Source organism: Spermophilus citellus, assembly GCF_964194105.1.
Source record: "Spermophilus citellus genome assembly, chromosome: X".
NCBI classification, from domain to species: Eukaryota; Metazoa; Chordata; class Mammalia; order Rodentia; family Sciuridae; genus Spermophilus; species Spermophilus citellus.
Genome location: NC_138190.1, coordinates 80,347,533 through 80,364,317, shown reverse-complemented (window position 1 = coordinate 80,364,317; position 16,785 = coordinate 80,347,533). Strand labels below are relative to the sequence as shown.

The following is a 16,785-nucleotide window of genomic DNA, read 5'->3' as shown; positions in this document are numbered from 1 at the left end:
ATGTGCACATATGAATAAGTCACAATGAACCACATTATTAGGTATAATTATAATGCACCAATAGAAGCATTTTTAAAATATATCATTAGAAATAAATGCACTAGAAGCTAAAATCTAACACAAAATATCAATGAAACAAAGGGCTAGCTCTTCAAAAATATAAAATATTGACCAAGTCTTAGCTAAACTAAGAAAAAGAGAAATGACTCAAAGTCAGAGATGAAATGGAAGACTTAACTAACACCACAGAAATGCAAAGGATCTTTAAAGAACTATACACCAAAATATGGCAACCTAGAAAAAAATGGACAAGTTCCTGGACACCTACACTTTATCAAAATTGAATCGTGAAAAAAGAATTCATCAATGTTGCATGATACAAAATCAATATAACAACATATTAGAAATATTGTTCACCATTATCAAGCAGTATTCATCCTAGGGATGAAAGGATGATTTAGCATATGTAAATCAATAAACATGATATACTACATCATCATAATGAATAATAAAAACCATATGACCAAAGGGAAGGGGTATGAGGGTAAGAAGATAATAGAATGAATGGCACATTATAATCCTATGTGCATATATAATTACATGACCCATATAATCCTACATCATGTACAACCAGAAGAATGAGAAGTTATACTCCATTTATGTAATTATGTATCAAAATGCACTCTATTGTCATGTATAACTAATTAGAACAAATAATTTTTTAAAAATGATATGACATCTCAATAGATGAAAAAATTCAGCTTATAATGTTCATCATCTCTTCATAATAAAAGCACTGAACAAATTAGGTGTACTGTTAATGTCTTACTAAATGAAAAAAAATTGAAAGTTGCTTAAAATTGTGACCAAAAAAATAATGCCCACCTTCATCACTTTTATTGAATGCAGTGGCAGAAGTCCTAGCCTGAACAATGAGGCAAAAGAAAGAAACTGAGAGCATATAAGTTGGAAAAGAAGTCAAACTGTCACTGATTATAGATTATGTTATCCTACATATAGAAAATTCCAACAAACCCACTGAAATCATAACTATTAGAACTAATAAATGAATTCATCAATGTTGCATGATACAAAATCAATATACAAAAATGATAGTGTTGCTATATACCAATCGTAAATTATTTGAAATAGAAACTAATAAACCAATCTCATGTAAAATAGCTACAAAATATAATATTTAGAAATAAATTTAAGCAGAATTGGAAGTTCTCCATAATAGTATCATAAGACATTAATGAAAAAAAATTGGAAAGAACACAAAAAGGATATCCTTTGTTCATAGATTGGAGGAATCAATATTGATATTAAACACATAAAACCCAAAATGATCTGTAGATTTAATGCAATCCCATGGAAATACTATTTGCATTCTTCACAAAACTAGAAATAACAATCTCAATCATTTATATAGTATTTCAATACACTTCAAATACCCAAAGCCATCCTGAGGAAAAGGTTAAGCAGGAGGCATTATACTTACTACTTGAGTTCAAAATATACTACAAAGTTGTAATCACTGAAATTACATGATATTGAAATACATATAGATACATAAACAAAGAGAACAGAGTAAGAATCCAGATGTAATCCACAGTGAATTGATTTTCCCCAAAGTTTCTAAAAACAGGCATAGGAGAAAGATAATCTTTTCAACAAATGATGCTGGCAAAAAAAATTGGACATCCACAATGAAAAGAATAAAACTAGACTTTTATATTTCACTATTTACCTAAATGAACTCAAAATAAATTAAATATTTAAGTGTAAGATCTGAAACTAGAAACCACTAGAAGAAAACAGAAGGGAAACCCTTCAGGGTATTGAAGTTTGCCAATATTTTTAGGATAAGACCCCAAAACACAAGAAAAACTACCAAGATTATACAAATTGGCATTATGTAAAAATGTGGATGCATAACCAATGTGATTCTGCAATCTGTATTTGGGGTAAAAATGGGAGTTCATAACCCACTTGAATCTAATGTATGAAATATGATATGTCAAGAGCTTTGTAATGTTTTGAACAACCAATAAAAAAATTATACAAATGGGATTAATTCAAACTACAAATCTTAGCACATCAAAGGTAACACTTAACAGAGTGAAGAGACAAACAATAGAATGGAGAAAATACTTTCAGTCAAGAAGAAATTGACACCTAGATTATAAAAATAAGTCCAAAAACTCAATATTGAAAAACCAAATAACCATTTAAAATGGGAAATAAATGCAAATAGATATTTCCCAAAGTGGGACATATAATTTGGCAATAGGTATATAAAAAGGGGCTCAACATCACTAATCATCAGAGACATTTAAATTAAAAAAAAAGTGAAATATCACTCTGATTAGCTATCCTCATAACGTCTAAAGGTAACAAATGCTGGTGAGGATATGGAGAAAAGGGTTGGTGGAAATAGAAATTGGTAAAGCTATTATGGAAAATATTATGGAGATTCCTTAATTAATTAAAAAAATAATTAACATGAAATCCCACAATTCTACTACTGAATACACTTCCAAAGGGAATGAAATGTTGTTGAAGAGATATCTCCATCCTGTGGTAATTGCTGCATGATTTACAATAGCCAAGAAATGGAAACACTCCAATTATTTGTCCATAGATGAACAGATAAAGAAAATGTGGAACATATTTATGATGGAATACTATTTGGCCATAAACAGGATGAAATTTGCAACAACATGGATGGAACCAGAGTTATTGTGTTAAGTGAAATAATCCAGGTACAGAAATACAGGTGCTATATGATCTCACTCATATGTGGAATCTAGAAATATTTATATCAGGGATGCAAGTTTAGTCCAGTGGTAGAGCAGTTTTCTACCATCCATGAGAGTTTGGGTTCAATCATCAGCACCTTAACATAAATTTAAAAAAAAAATAACTAGTTTTTCATAGCAACTGAGAATAGAATGGTAATTATCAGAGGCTGGGGAAAATAGGAGGGTTGAAGTGATTGGGAAATTTTGACCAATGAGTACTATTTTAGTTCACTAAGAGTAAGAAGTTCTGTTGTGCTATTGCATCAGCTGGGTGACCATGGATAAAAATTAATGTACTTTTTATTTCACAAAGCTGTAAGAAAAGACTTTGAAGATCTTTACCATAAACAAATACTAAATATTTGAGAAAACTGATATGTTTAACTTGATTTTAACATTTCACAATGTATGTATTGAAACCTAACTTGTATGTATGTATGTGTGTGTGTGTGTGTGTGTGTGTGTGTGTATATATATATATATATATATATATATTGTTTTATGTATCAACTAAAAAAAAACTTAAATAAAAATTAAAGGGAAGTCTACTAAACTCAAATTTCCTAACTTGTCTTACCCCTAGCACACATACATGTACACATGGAGAAATATCCACTGTCATTATTCTAGTAAAATACAATTTGCCAAAAAATCATATACAATATACCATTTAGCAAATGAATATATTTTTAGACATTTTTATAAGAATATTTATAATAACTTTTGCAAAACTAATGTAAATTATATTAGAATTTAAGACAAATGGTCATATGCAAATGGCCAAAGGGTAATTTAAGAACAGAATTTTCATAGAATTAAAATCTTAAAATATTTTATTTATATCCCTGTCTGCCCTCAACTCCAATCTTACCATTTTAAGTAGCTAAATATTGGTTGTCATCCACTTGAAAAAAAATGCTGCAACCTCCTCTTCCCCTATTGACTTAAAATCAGTTTCACTTCAGATTCTGTAAAAGTCCAGCTTTAGTTATGATAGAAGCTATTTCACATATTTTAATTGTCTCTCTTAAATCTAAAATACCTAATTTCAAGGTCCTAATAGAGAACGTTGGTTTTGAATTTTTTGTTTGTTTGTTTTTGTTTTCTTTTCTTTATCTGGGTGGAAGACTTCAAATTGCACTACTTTAGTAGTTTGTTTACCTGCACAAAAACAGTAAAAAGGATAACAACTGTAGTTGCCGCAATGAAGAGCTTCTTTCTGGAAAATTCTGGGAGCAGGAAAACAAGAGAGAAGCAGATTGCTCCCCTAAGTCCCCCATAGGCTATAATAAACTGGTCCTTTCTGGTCACTGTATTCATATGACATTTGCTCACGAAGAAAGTCAACACAAGAACTCCTAAATGTTTCGATAAAAAGAGGAGAGGAGCTAATTAATCAACAGAAATAATGTTAAAATTATATTGTAATAAATTGGTTTTGAACTAGTTTAGAATTCTAAGGGCTGGTGATCAATAATTTAAAAACTTAAACTAATTAAGCAACTTAAAGGTTTAGTTTATAAAATTACATTCAGAGAGTTTACTTTAAATAGTTGCATTTTTTTGTTTTGTTTGTTTTTGTTTTTTTTTAATTCTGATCATTCTTGGTTTTTAGAATTTAAGCCATACTTGTTTTCCTTGGGACCACAAGGATTCTCTAGGGTACTCTTTAGAAGCAATCTCCAGGGGCTGGGGCTGTATGGCTCAGTGGTAGAGCACTTGCCTGGCATATGTGAGGCACTGGGTTCGATTCTCCGCATCATATATAAATAAATAAAATAAAAGGTCTATCAACAGCTAGGAAATATTTTTTTAAAAAAAAGCAATCTCCACAAACAAAATGTAACATTTCTATTCAGTCTTATAAATGCTACTGATCGGATACAAGCTAATGAAATAAAAACTAAAGAATGTGACCTGAGCAATAATTCCATATAGTTCAAGGCTATCAATAAGGGTGTTTTTTTTAACATCTACCTAGGATCCAGGGTTCTGAGAACACCAGCTAAAATTTTTAATTACTCACATTTCATTATCATCTCAAAATCTAACCTTGGCAAAGATAGAATTATGAGATCATGTACTAATACAATTTGAGACACAAGAGAATCATTTGTCCCACAGATCATATTATACTACTATACTTGAGTTATACTTCACTCCTTTTCCCTCTCCTTTCAATATGCAGTACATCTTGAATATTTTTCTGTAAGTAGGTTTATCAAATAATTTATTTCAAGACCAGAAAGAAAATACAAGATCCCTTGACAGGAGTACTGAAAATAGGGATTATTTTATGCAAATTTTTAATAATTTGTTACATTAATGCATAGTATTGGAGTTCATTCAGACATAATTATACAAGAATGGGATACAATTTGATTCAATTCAGTCCCCAATAATTCCTCTATCTCTCCCGTCTTCCCACTCCCTGTTAGTGGAAAGCACAGATTCTTACGGAAAATTTGAGCTGAAATAAGTTGTCAAACAGACAGTTCTGACTAAATTGATTTACGTTAAAAAAAATCTCAGATTCTCTGCCTTTGAGTATAGCAATTTAAGGTGCCATGGGGTTGATTTGCAACCATTTGTGGATGATCAAAAAATTTATCTATTTCTATTATTTAAAACATTGTAATTAAATTTAAGTATTTTACATGGTGAAATGAAAATATAATCAAGCCATTAGAATAGATAACTAAATTCTCTCAAGTCCAGAGATTTGAAAACTGTAATTTTTTTTAAATTGTTGAATTCTTTTTAGCTCTTTTAATTCACTATTTTGTTACTACGAAAGCAGAAAGAACTCTTAGAGAAAAATAAAAATATGCAAAGAAAGAACATAATACTCATAATCTCACCCATTCTAATAAAACAATTGCTAATACTTTGGAATAAAATTTTCCAAATCCACATGCTTATGTTTATATTATTATTTTTCTAGTAGTTTGTTTTAACCACTCCCTTATTTTTGAACATTTAGATATTCCAATACATGTCTAAATCTATATAATACATTCTTATTCTGTATTGAAATTGACAGTATTCAAATATAGTGACACTATAATCATTTTGAACCAAATTACAATTTTATCCAAGTTGACATGTAATCTAGCACACTTTGAGTCAAAGTACATTAAGTGGGTTATACACAATTACATATAAGAGGAAAGGAGGAGTAGGAGAAAAATTATATAAGTGGAAGAAACGATTTATAGTAGAGGGGATGGAGAGAGAGAAGGGGGGGAGGGGAGGGGAGGGGTGAGGGGACAGTGGAGAATGGGATAGACAGCAGAATACATCAGTCATTAGAAAGGCAATTTGTAAATCAATGGAAATGTAACTGATGTGACACAGCAATCTGTATATGGGGTAAAAATGGGAGTTCATAACCCACTTGAATCAATCTGTGAAATATGGTATATTAAGAACTATGTAATGTTTTGAACAACCAACAATAAAATAATAAAAAAAAGAGATCAGAAAAAAAATGTCAATGTGGACTAGAAAAGATGCTTTTGGCAAGACACAGCTCTTTGGGTATGAAAAAATAGTAAAAACTGTCTAATGGGAAAACCGTAGATGTTTATTAGAGATTCTACTTGTGTTTTGTAAAGCCGAGAAGAGTACTACCTCTGCCTTCAATCTAAAAATAAACATACTGATATGTTTCATAAAAAAAAAAGTACATTAAGTCAACTTAGTTGATTATCTTCAACTAATCAAAATTGACAGAAATCTGGTGTTTTAGTTTTGATTTTTACTGATCTTTTATATAGGCACCCAAATCAAAAGGAATAAGAATATTATGATGTACCAACTACTAATGTGTAATTTCAGAGACTTGAAAAAATAACATTTAACATAGCTAATTTCCAAAGGGAAAAGAGAATATGGCCTACAGCTTACCTCTTCCATTCATTTATAGGCACAGCCTTAAATCAAATTGTGATGCCAGGCTTATGTAATTACAGATTCCTCACTGACTATGTTGTAAGAGGCATTTATGTATTTCCTCATACTAGATGCAGTGATTATCTATATATTATAGTTCAGAAATAAGAAAATATTGGAAACAGGATCTGTTTTTTCCTTCTGAATTTTCACAGAAATCAATTTATACAAACCTATAGAAATACTGACCTTCTTCTCTAGTTGTAGCTTTTTTGCTAGGTGTTAACATTTTTTTAAAACAAAACATTCTCACTTATCCTTGGTATTAACCTTGGTATCCTCTTTCCTGTGAGTTTTTATCATAGCATATGGACACAAAGTAGATTTTTTTTTAATCTGATTTTATCTTAAAAGTTGTCTAGTTTTTTTTTTAAAGAACATTTTAAAACTCTGAGATTTTCCAGTGGGCTAGACTAAGCCATAAATAGCCTTCTATGAACCTGTATAACATTCACCTGATAATTTCACTGTTAATGTCTAACCCACACACATTTTAATGGATAATAAAGCATACCCTGACCTCTCTTATTATTCATCCTTGAAACCCTAAGCAATTTTCCTAATGTGCCTCTCAGTATTGTTAAAGTAAGTTTCATAGGCTCCAACAAAAAGTCTACAATGATTTTGTTCATTTGTGGAGGAGGAGACATAAATGTAAAGAAAAGATGATAAAGTATAAACTGAATTCCCATGAACACTGTAAATCATGAGATTAAAGAGAAATCTCAGTTCAATTAGCAATGAAGGTGTGATTTTTTTTTAGAATGAAAAATATACTATACATGCATATTTCACCTTGGTATAAATGGTATTTTTTTTTTTTTACTATAAGGATTGAACTGAGAAATATTTAGTTTCACCCAACAGTAAAGTCATATATCAGGTAGGACTTGGAAGGACACTAGATGTCACTCAGCTTCCACTAGGGTTTGAGTAAAAGATGAAGAATGTATATATTTAACTGATAGACTCAGCATTCCCCAAGCCATAGCCAGTACTTCAATAATACTGATGAAACGATATCAGTGTGCTACATATGTACATGAAAGAATGAAAAGTTAAAACAACAGTGCTGAAAGTTGTAGGTGACTTTATCCTTTCTTTGTAATTTGGGATAAGGCGGGCAGATGTAAACACTCAGAAAAGAATCACAAAAACTGCTCAGCTTTTATCCTAGCAATAGCAGTAGTACTGGGTACAAATTCTTAGTAGTATTTCTTGGAGCATTTGTATTTTGTTATATTATTCCATATTATAACATCATTATTACTAATAATATTCAACTTCACTGCTGCAGCTGCAGCAATTGTTAATAGTAGTAAAAAACTACTATTAGTTTTAATTGTTAATAGTAGTAAAAAACTAATAGTAGTAAAAAACTGAGAGCTTTTAATATATCTGTCTCTTTGCTAACCTCTTTGACTTGATTAGCCCATGTAATTCTTATAATGGCTGGCAGAAGTTGTTAGTATCAACACCACTTGCAATTTAAAGTTGAAGAAGCTAAGGCCTAGAATGATTTTATAAATTTGTCAAAGCCACAAGGCTCAAGGGTAAAACTAGGATTTTAATTGAGGTAGTCTATTTCCATAGCCTGTTTCCTAATATTGCTATTAAATTCTTCCTACATAAATGAAAATATATAATAGTCTGCTTATGAATTATAGAAAATAAGCATATTTAAATTTTTAATTCCATGCTTCTAGCACAATCCAAAGCTTAGTAAGCATAGTTTTATGTAAATAACATTTACCATACCTGATGCTCTCCATATAAGACAAAAAAAGACAGTGAAACAAATGTAAGGCCAATTCCATTCATGGTTATTTCCAATGGTAGAAACACCAAGGAAGATGAAGATAAGAGTGTCACTAACACTGCTCCACATCTTCATAAAATACTTGATAGTAGTATGGGACTTCTGAGAAATGTTAGCTTCCACATAACGTTTCATGCTCATAGCACAAGTGATAATTCTAAAGAAGGAAAAATAATGTGTGAGAATAGCACTTGCATTTAACTATAATGCAAGGTAATCATACAAACATTATTGAAGAATCAGAATTTCTGTTACTCAAGGTACTTTACTGTGTTACAGAATATGAAAAGCATGCCAGCTTCCAAGTTTTATACAATAACATTTCTAAGACTATCAAATATTTAGCTTTCAAAATAGGTGACAATTTCTATGTCCTTTTGTGTGCTGAGAGCAAGTTGCCTGCTTTATCATTTTTGACATTGTCTAATCTCTCCTACTCAAATAAGATTACATTGATAGGTTCTAATCATTAGTTGGCAGTAAATCACTAAGAGCTAAATGCTAAGAATAAAAACTTGATCCTTATAGATTCTAAAGTGCTACAGTGTTATAATATTTTATACTCAGGGATGTTTTGACTATTGTATTCTATCCACCACATTTTCAAAATTATGCTTTTATTCTCCTGTCTAGTAAGTCTTTCCAGTCATCCTCAAGAGTATTTTAACACACCCTTCCATTCACCAAAATGGTTTCATTCCTACAAGCTTTTATTTCTATTTTTTATCATTGTGGGGAAAGATGTTCAGACAACAACTTGGAGAGGAGCAGCAAGGGACAGGGATAGAGAGGACATTGTACACAAAATGAACAACAACCGGTTAGTTCCCCATACTAATTGATTTTAAAATAATTCTTTACTGTAGGTGTGGCAAAAGTGGTAGTCATTAATATCATCTGCACAGAAGTCAGAATCTACAATAAAAACAGAAATTCTGCCACCTGTAGTAAAACCTTTTTTTCTAAATGCATAAATCCTAGAAAATGACTCACATTAAAAACAAGAAGGGTCATAATGCCAAAGGAGAAATGTGGGAATCACACTAACTAATCTGTAGGTCAATATAGATTTGCATAGGGCCAGTCAACAAACAACTAAATCTTGAAATATGACACTCTGGGGCATAGAACCATAGGTTCTTAAACCTTAAACTAATTTTCCCTTGAAATGTACCCTGGAAATGAAAAGAAGATTACCCTACATAAAACCAAAAATAGTAGGTGAAGCAGAGACCTGCAAAGAACTGGGTTTAAGTTTCAGCCCTACTAAAATCCACAATCACAAAGGGGAGAGGCTCTGGTTCAATCCCTAGAAACAAATCAAGACACTTCTCCTCCACTTATTTAATAACAGTAGGAATTTACTGACAATTTTCCTTAAAGTTACTGCAAGTTCTCTGATATTGCTCCACTCAAACCCACGAGACACACTTAGAGTCTAATGGGCTTAAGGTCATTAATGATTAAAAAATGCCATTCAACAAGCTTAGTTTATAATTTTTATCCACATAAATCTATTTATATACAATTATAACTAATATTTCTTCAGTGCTTAATCTTTATAAGTATGTATCCTAATTGTTTTATCTATTTTTTTCTCAAACTCTCATTTCCACCATTATGAAACACTTATTATCTCCATGCTAGCGATAAGGGAGTTATGGAGATTAAATAAACTGCTCAAGACAGTAAGCTGCAGAGCTGTCTCCAGATCTGCCTCTAGACCCCATTCACTTAATCCCCTGGATATATATTTGAAAATACACACAAGGCATTTATTTTACAAATTCTGTTTAATACTTTTCACGAATGGCACATTCAACCAACATGATATTATATGCTTTTCAATTTCTTGAAAGTTACATTTCCTACCTGATTTGCTTTTCTCTATTTCCTTTCATTAGTTGAATGCTGAATTCAGCCTCAATTCAATATAAATTATCCCACTACTACTTTTAAAGAAACATTGGTGGTGAGTGATGGTCTGTAATCCCAGTGAACCTGGAGGCTGAGGCAAGATGAGCACAAATTCAAAGCTAGTACTGGGACTTAAGCAGACCCTCAGCAACTCAGCTAAAATAAAAATAAGAAAGGACTGGGGACGTAGTTCAATGGTAAAGCATTATGGGTTCAACCCAGTACCACCAAAAAAAAAAAAAAAAAAAAAAAAAAACTGGTGGCTATCTACTCTGGAAACAACAGAAGGAAGAGAAGAATATAACAAATTTCTCTGATGTTTCCTTTTTCCTCACACCAAATCAAAAATAAACACTTTTTGATGATTATATCTGTTTGAAGGCTTTATTTCAAAGTATTTCCTATACTTAAAATCAAATTGTATATATATATAATTTTATCTGTCAAATTGTATCATCTCTCTAGTCAGCTTAATAATAAAGAACTCTCTCTCTCCTGCCATTGTTACATAGTGTTGCTTCTTTATTCTCTATCATTTTGGGGCTCCTTCCAGAAACTGAAAGATTTCATTTTGATGTACAATGTTTCAAAATATAATTTTCACATATTTTTAATTTGACTATTTTCATTTTAATCTCAGCTAACAGATAATCTTTTTAAAATGCTTTTTTAAATGATTGTTTTTTATGCTCTGCTAAGGATCAAAACCAATGCCTCACACATGCTAGGCAAGCACTCTGCCACAGAGCTACAAAGTAGATAATCTTAATCAATTATTAAACAGTATTTTTTTAAATGTGATAGCCAAGTATCTGCTTTCAATTTGTTACAGAATTGTTTTAAGTTGTAGTTCTATGTGCAAATTTTGAAGGTGAGAACTGAGTTCCTGTCACAAATTTGTCTCATGAACAACAATTTTTATTTGTCCAGTGAAACTTTATCTATTTTTATATTTTAAAATTCCTATATCATAAAAATATTTTAAATTAGGTAGGTACAAAAAGCTTCAAATGAATTGTCAAATGCTAACAAATGCCAAGAGAATACATGTCCTTATTATTTTCACTGTTAAATAATCTTTTTATTGATTATTTTGAGCTATACATAACATTAGAATTCAATTTGACTATTATAAAAACATAAAATATAATTTCTCTAATTCAGTCCCTTGTACTTCCCATTTTCCTCCCCTCCTCCCTCTCCCTGTTCCCTTCTCTCTACTCTACTGAACTTTCTGCCATTTACCCATAGTTGTTTTTTAATTAATTTCTTGTGAATGTGCATGATGGTGAGATTCACTGTAGTGTATTCATATATGTACATAGGAAAGTTAGGTCAGATTCATCCCACTGCACTTTCCTTTTCCCATCAATTCTCCTTCCCCCTCAATCCTCTTCCACTATCTCACTGATCTTTCTTCTATTTTGATGAAATCTCCCCTTCCTTTTTTTCCCTCTTTTTTTCTTATTAAACAATACCTTCTAATACATAACTTTTGGTGACTTGATATTTATATTCAATTTCTTGTTTTCCTATCTGTTACCGTGTAGGTTTTATTTTCATTTTCTATTCTGGAAAAAAATTAAAACAGTTCAGCATCTAAAAATGTATTCTCCCTCAGGTCAATTTTTGATTGTTTGAGTAAATGGTATAATAAAATCCTCAGGGAACATGATTAACATTGATCATCTGCTAAAATTCCTGAAATACTATATGCTTCCTGATGTCTGAGTGAAATATATTTCTTTGTTTTCAGCTTTGAGTGTCTTAAAGATGTTAACTAATTAAAATATTACCAAGACTATATTACTGCCATAATAAATGAACTATGACTACATACTCACACCTGTTCTTAGGCAATTTCCAATTGCATCAGTTTAATACTTCTTGAGAAATATGGTGTATTGTGTGGTTCCCCTCCCACCATGGTGTGATTCCTGTTTTCAATCACTTTATGATCTAAGGTGACCTGACATCACCCTAACAGTACATATATCAAGCCAAAATATAATTTGCATGTTTGCGGATTGTTTCAAAGATTAGTTATATTTTACTTTCTATTCTGTTTTCTAAGTATAGATATACCACACATGCACACATCTTCAGTTGCCAGATTAAATATGAATAAAGTATCCACTGTTTTTTGTTCCCCATGTTAGGTCATTTCTAATTCATTTATAAAAATGTTACCACAAAAAAAGGATTAAGAGAGGTGAAGAAGAAAAATCTATTAAGCAAAGATCAGAAATATTATTTGATTGTTTCCTTTAGCCAGGGAAACAACAGCTGATGAAAAAATTCACATCACCAACATGTGAAACTGCTAATATTTGAATGCCAATTATATTCCAATTACTTTTCATACATTATTACATTAAATCCTTACAATAACCTCACAAGAATGCATGAACCGCAAAAACATTAACTGGCCCAGTATAGAACAACTAGCATTTTACACAGCAGTTATTTGAGCCTAGCTTTGATTGAATCCAGAGTTTGTCGTCTTTATGTTGTATGATTTCATTTCATTGAAATAGACAAAATTTTCCCTAAATAGATATTCATATTTTTCAAATTTTAAAAAGTTCTTGCCTGGCATGGTGTCACACACCTGTAATCTCAGCATCTTAGGAGGCTGAGGCAGGAGGATCGCAAGTTCAACACTCAGCAATTCAGCAAGACCCTGTCTCAAACAAACAAAAAATAAAATAAAATAAAAAACCTGGCTGGGGATGTAGCTCCGTGGTTAAGTGACTCTGGGTGCAATACCTGGTACCACAATTTTTTTTTTTAGTTCTTAATAGCATTCCAACAAAAATATGTTACTGTAAGCACCCCAGAAAGATCAAAATGCGTAACACAACAAAATATATGGTAAATATTAAACACAAAATTTTCCTGGTATGTTTTAGTTTGTATATTCTGCACATCTTATGATTTGCCTTTACACAATAAACTTTATGCATTACAATGGTAAATTGATATAAAATCCAGTTGTAACTATTCACCTTTCTGGAAAATAGCTACAAATAGAACCCATAACTTGAAACACCTATCAAAAAAAGGTCTCCTTGTCAATCACCCGTAATTATCAGATATGGTCATAAAGTTATCCTTCAAAGCAAATGATGTCTGCCTGAGTAAGTCAAATTTGGCTTCTGATACTACTGTATTCCCCATGCTCTAATTTGGCAATAATTCTCATCTACTTTACAAGGTTTCTTGTACCTACCTATTTCTTTACTTTCCCCTCTGCTATCACCCAACATTTGCCATTTATAACATGGAAATTCTATTCTTCAAATTCAGACATTTGTTTGCCCTTTTTTCTTTTTATTCCTTTTTTATTCACTATGGTATTTGAAACTTTTATTTCAGTAAATTTTTTAAAAAGTAGATTAGTATTATTTTAAATTAAAGCCACTTAAAAATCAAATTCTTGCCTTGAATGCACAAGGCCCTGGGTTCAATCCCCAGCACCACAAAAAAAATCAAATTCTAACAAATTTGATTTTTTAAATGTTATAATTAGGATTTTAAAGAAACTGGGAATTTATTTGTTTTCTTTTTAGACCATTTATTATACCATGAGTTTAGACCTTTTATTTACTTCATCATTACTACATAGTGCTAATGTATCAACAAGCTTTCATAGTTAAATGGGGGGGGCTGTATTTCTGCACATTTTTATGTAACACCAAAAACTATAACTTGGGATAGTAGCCATTTAATCAATAAACAAGATAATTTTTCTACCAGTCCCCAAAATATTCTTCCAGTCTATTTTTCCCTGTAGGGCACAATAAGACAAATAATACCAATAAAAAATGAAATGATAAATAAATAAAACATATGTTCAATAAATATTTTGACTATCTATAGTAAGTGAGTTAATGAATAAAAAAGAAAAATGCGAAAGGTATTATTACTGTCCTACAAGAGTTCACAACTCTGGGGATTGGAGATTCATAAGAAAGTGCTTAACAGTGCAAAGGATTAAAGAATAAAAGTGTTTCTTAGACACTTACTGGAGGATTAAATGAATAGCTAGTCACAAATTTTCATAAATGCCTAAAGTAACTAACATGAATTAGAAGTCCGTAGAATCTAATGACATTGAAGATTAAAATAAGTTGTTATGAAAAGCAAGAGGAACAGGAAGAAAAGTCTACAGCCTCTAGATTTTCAATGTTGAGGGAACCATCCCCTTTACCTTTTCTACTTACCCACTTTTTCCTTTTCCTGAGTAAGTCAAATTTGGCTTCTAATACTACTGTAATCCCCATGCCCCACCACCACCACCACTGCTTCTCCACATGCACTCTCTCCCAAGTTCAGACATTAAGGTAGTTAAATGTTCTATCCTTCTTTGTTGTCAACCTATAATTCCATGTAATCATGTTTTTACCTCATTAGGTAAATTTTAAAACCTTTGAAAGGAGATCTTGTTTAATTTTTTTAACACCTACAAAAGTGAGAATATAGTAGAAGTTCAAAAATGTGTTTATTGTTTGAAATAAGGTGTATTTTGAAATGATTTCAAAGTGATTGGGGCTGGAGTTGTGGCTCAGGGGTAGAGCACTTGCCTAGCACATGTGAGGCCCTGGGTTTGATACTCAGGACCACATAAAAAATAAATAAATAAATAAAGGTATAGTGTCCAACTAAAAAATAAATATTAAAAAATGGTTGACTGAAATCCATTCTAATCTCAGTTAATCCCAATCAATTTGGCTGTCTATACTATGGCCCAAATAAATTACTAATGATAGAAATAAAAAAATGAAGCTAAGTGAGAAAATCAGAGTATGTCTTTGGAAAGCTTCTTTGAAGTACTAATTAAAACAACTATACCTAAAAGGTTCCTCTTTGTATATTAATAACCAATCAATACTTGTTTTTCTTAGGCTTCTACAATGGAAAGTTAAGGAAAATTTATTTATGATAGTTTCGTAATGATGTTAAAATTTATTTTAAAAAACAGAAATTAACTCTTGCAAGGGAAATGTGCAAAATTTATTAAACAAAATATTAATTCACATGGACTGTGCAAAGATTTTATCTCTTTAGTATATGAAAAATAAAAGAGATAATGACCTTATCTAACAAATCTTCTATAATTCCTACAACAGGTTATCTTTTACCTTTTAAGTATAATTTTACATAGCATTTGCTAGGATTCCATATTTTCATAAGGCACAAATTTAACAACTCTCATCCATTCTTTACTGCTTTACATCTTAGAGCTGTCATTCCATGAGTACAAAAGAAAACTGAAACTTTTATTAAAATGGCATAGGCTTTTAGACTCAAAGAGATGATTTAAGAAGGAAAGGATGGCTGAATGTGAATATACTTAACACTACTGAACTGCATGTTTAAAATGGCTTAGATGGCACATTTTATTACATGATTTTTGCAACAACTAAATTTTAAAAAGATGGCTTTATACTGGATTGCTCTACTCTCAGACTCTTTAAAAGTGAAAGACTTTCTTATGTGTTGAAATGACTTTGTTATGCTCCTGCATGGAAAAAAATTAATTATGTGATCATTTACACATCTTTCTGGGCATCCATTTCCTCATATGAAAAAATGAGGGGGTTGTATTGAATGATTCCACAAGTTTCCTTTCAATATTAGGTTGTACTAATTTTGCACTTCTGCTACTAGTTTTTGAAGAAGAGTAATAAGAAATGTAAAGGGAATAGCCTGGAAAAGCACCAGGTTATTATCAGTACACAACTAAAATCAGACAATGGTCTGAATGTATATTCAGTATGCCAACACATTAAAGATAAATGCAGTAATTGATTATTTACATGTAAATCATTGCACAAATTTAAGAAAAAGAAGGAACTGGTAATTCCTGTGCTTCTATATTAATAAAATTTTAATCTATGGATAAAAAGTCTTTTGGATATATATATAATTTTCCAGCTCCAGCTCCTGTGTGGGCTGGATCTATCAGGCGCTCTACTTTAAAACTATAATTTTGATTCTTTGTCTTTTTGTTCTTCACTAATTATTTCTGACTTATTTTCTCCAGTGGCTTATAACCTCCTGGGCAGGAAAACGGACACCCTGGCAAGGTACTAGAAGCCTTTCCACAATATTATGGTGTGTATGTATGAATACATAACAACGAATCTCACTATTGTTCATAATTATAATGCACCAATTCTAAAAAAAAAAAAAGAGCACCAAAAAAGTGAACAGTGCCATGTGCTGCTCTGAAATTGATAAGCCTTCTCTTCTGTTTTGTAATGGATTTTTCACCAAGCTTCTTTT

General features: G+C 31.2%; 1 protein-coding gene across 1 annotated transcript in view; it reads right to left on the bottom strand.

The window, feature by feature from the left end:
• LOC308639467 (sodium/hydrogen exchanger 2-like) overlaps positions 1-16,785 on the bottom strand; it is a gene marked incomplete at both ends in the record, with an annotated part of 56,289 nt that overhangs the window by 27,307 nt on the left and 12,197 nt on the right. The window contains one exon of the mRNA XM_081277707.1: positions 8,512-8,734. Coding sequence (XP_081133833.1) covers positions 8,512-8,734 — 223 coding nt within the window. The remainder of the gene's footprint in view (positions 1-8,511; positions 8,735-16,785) is intronic.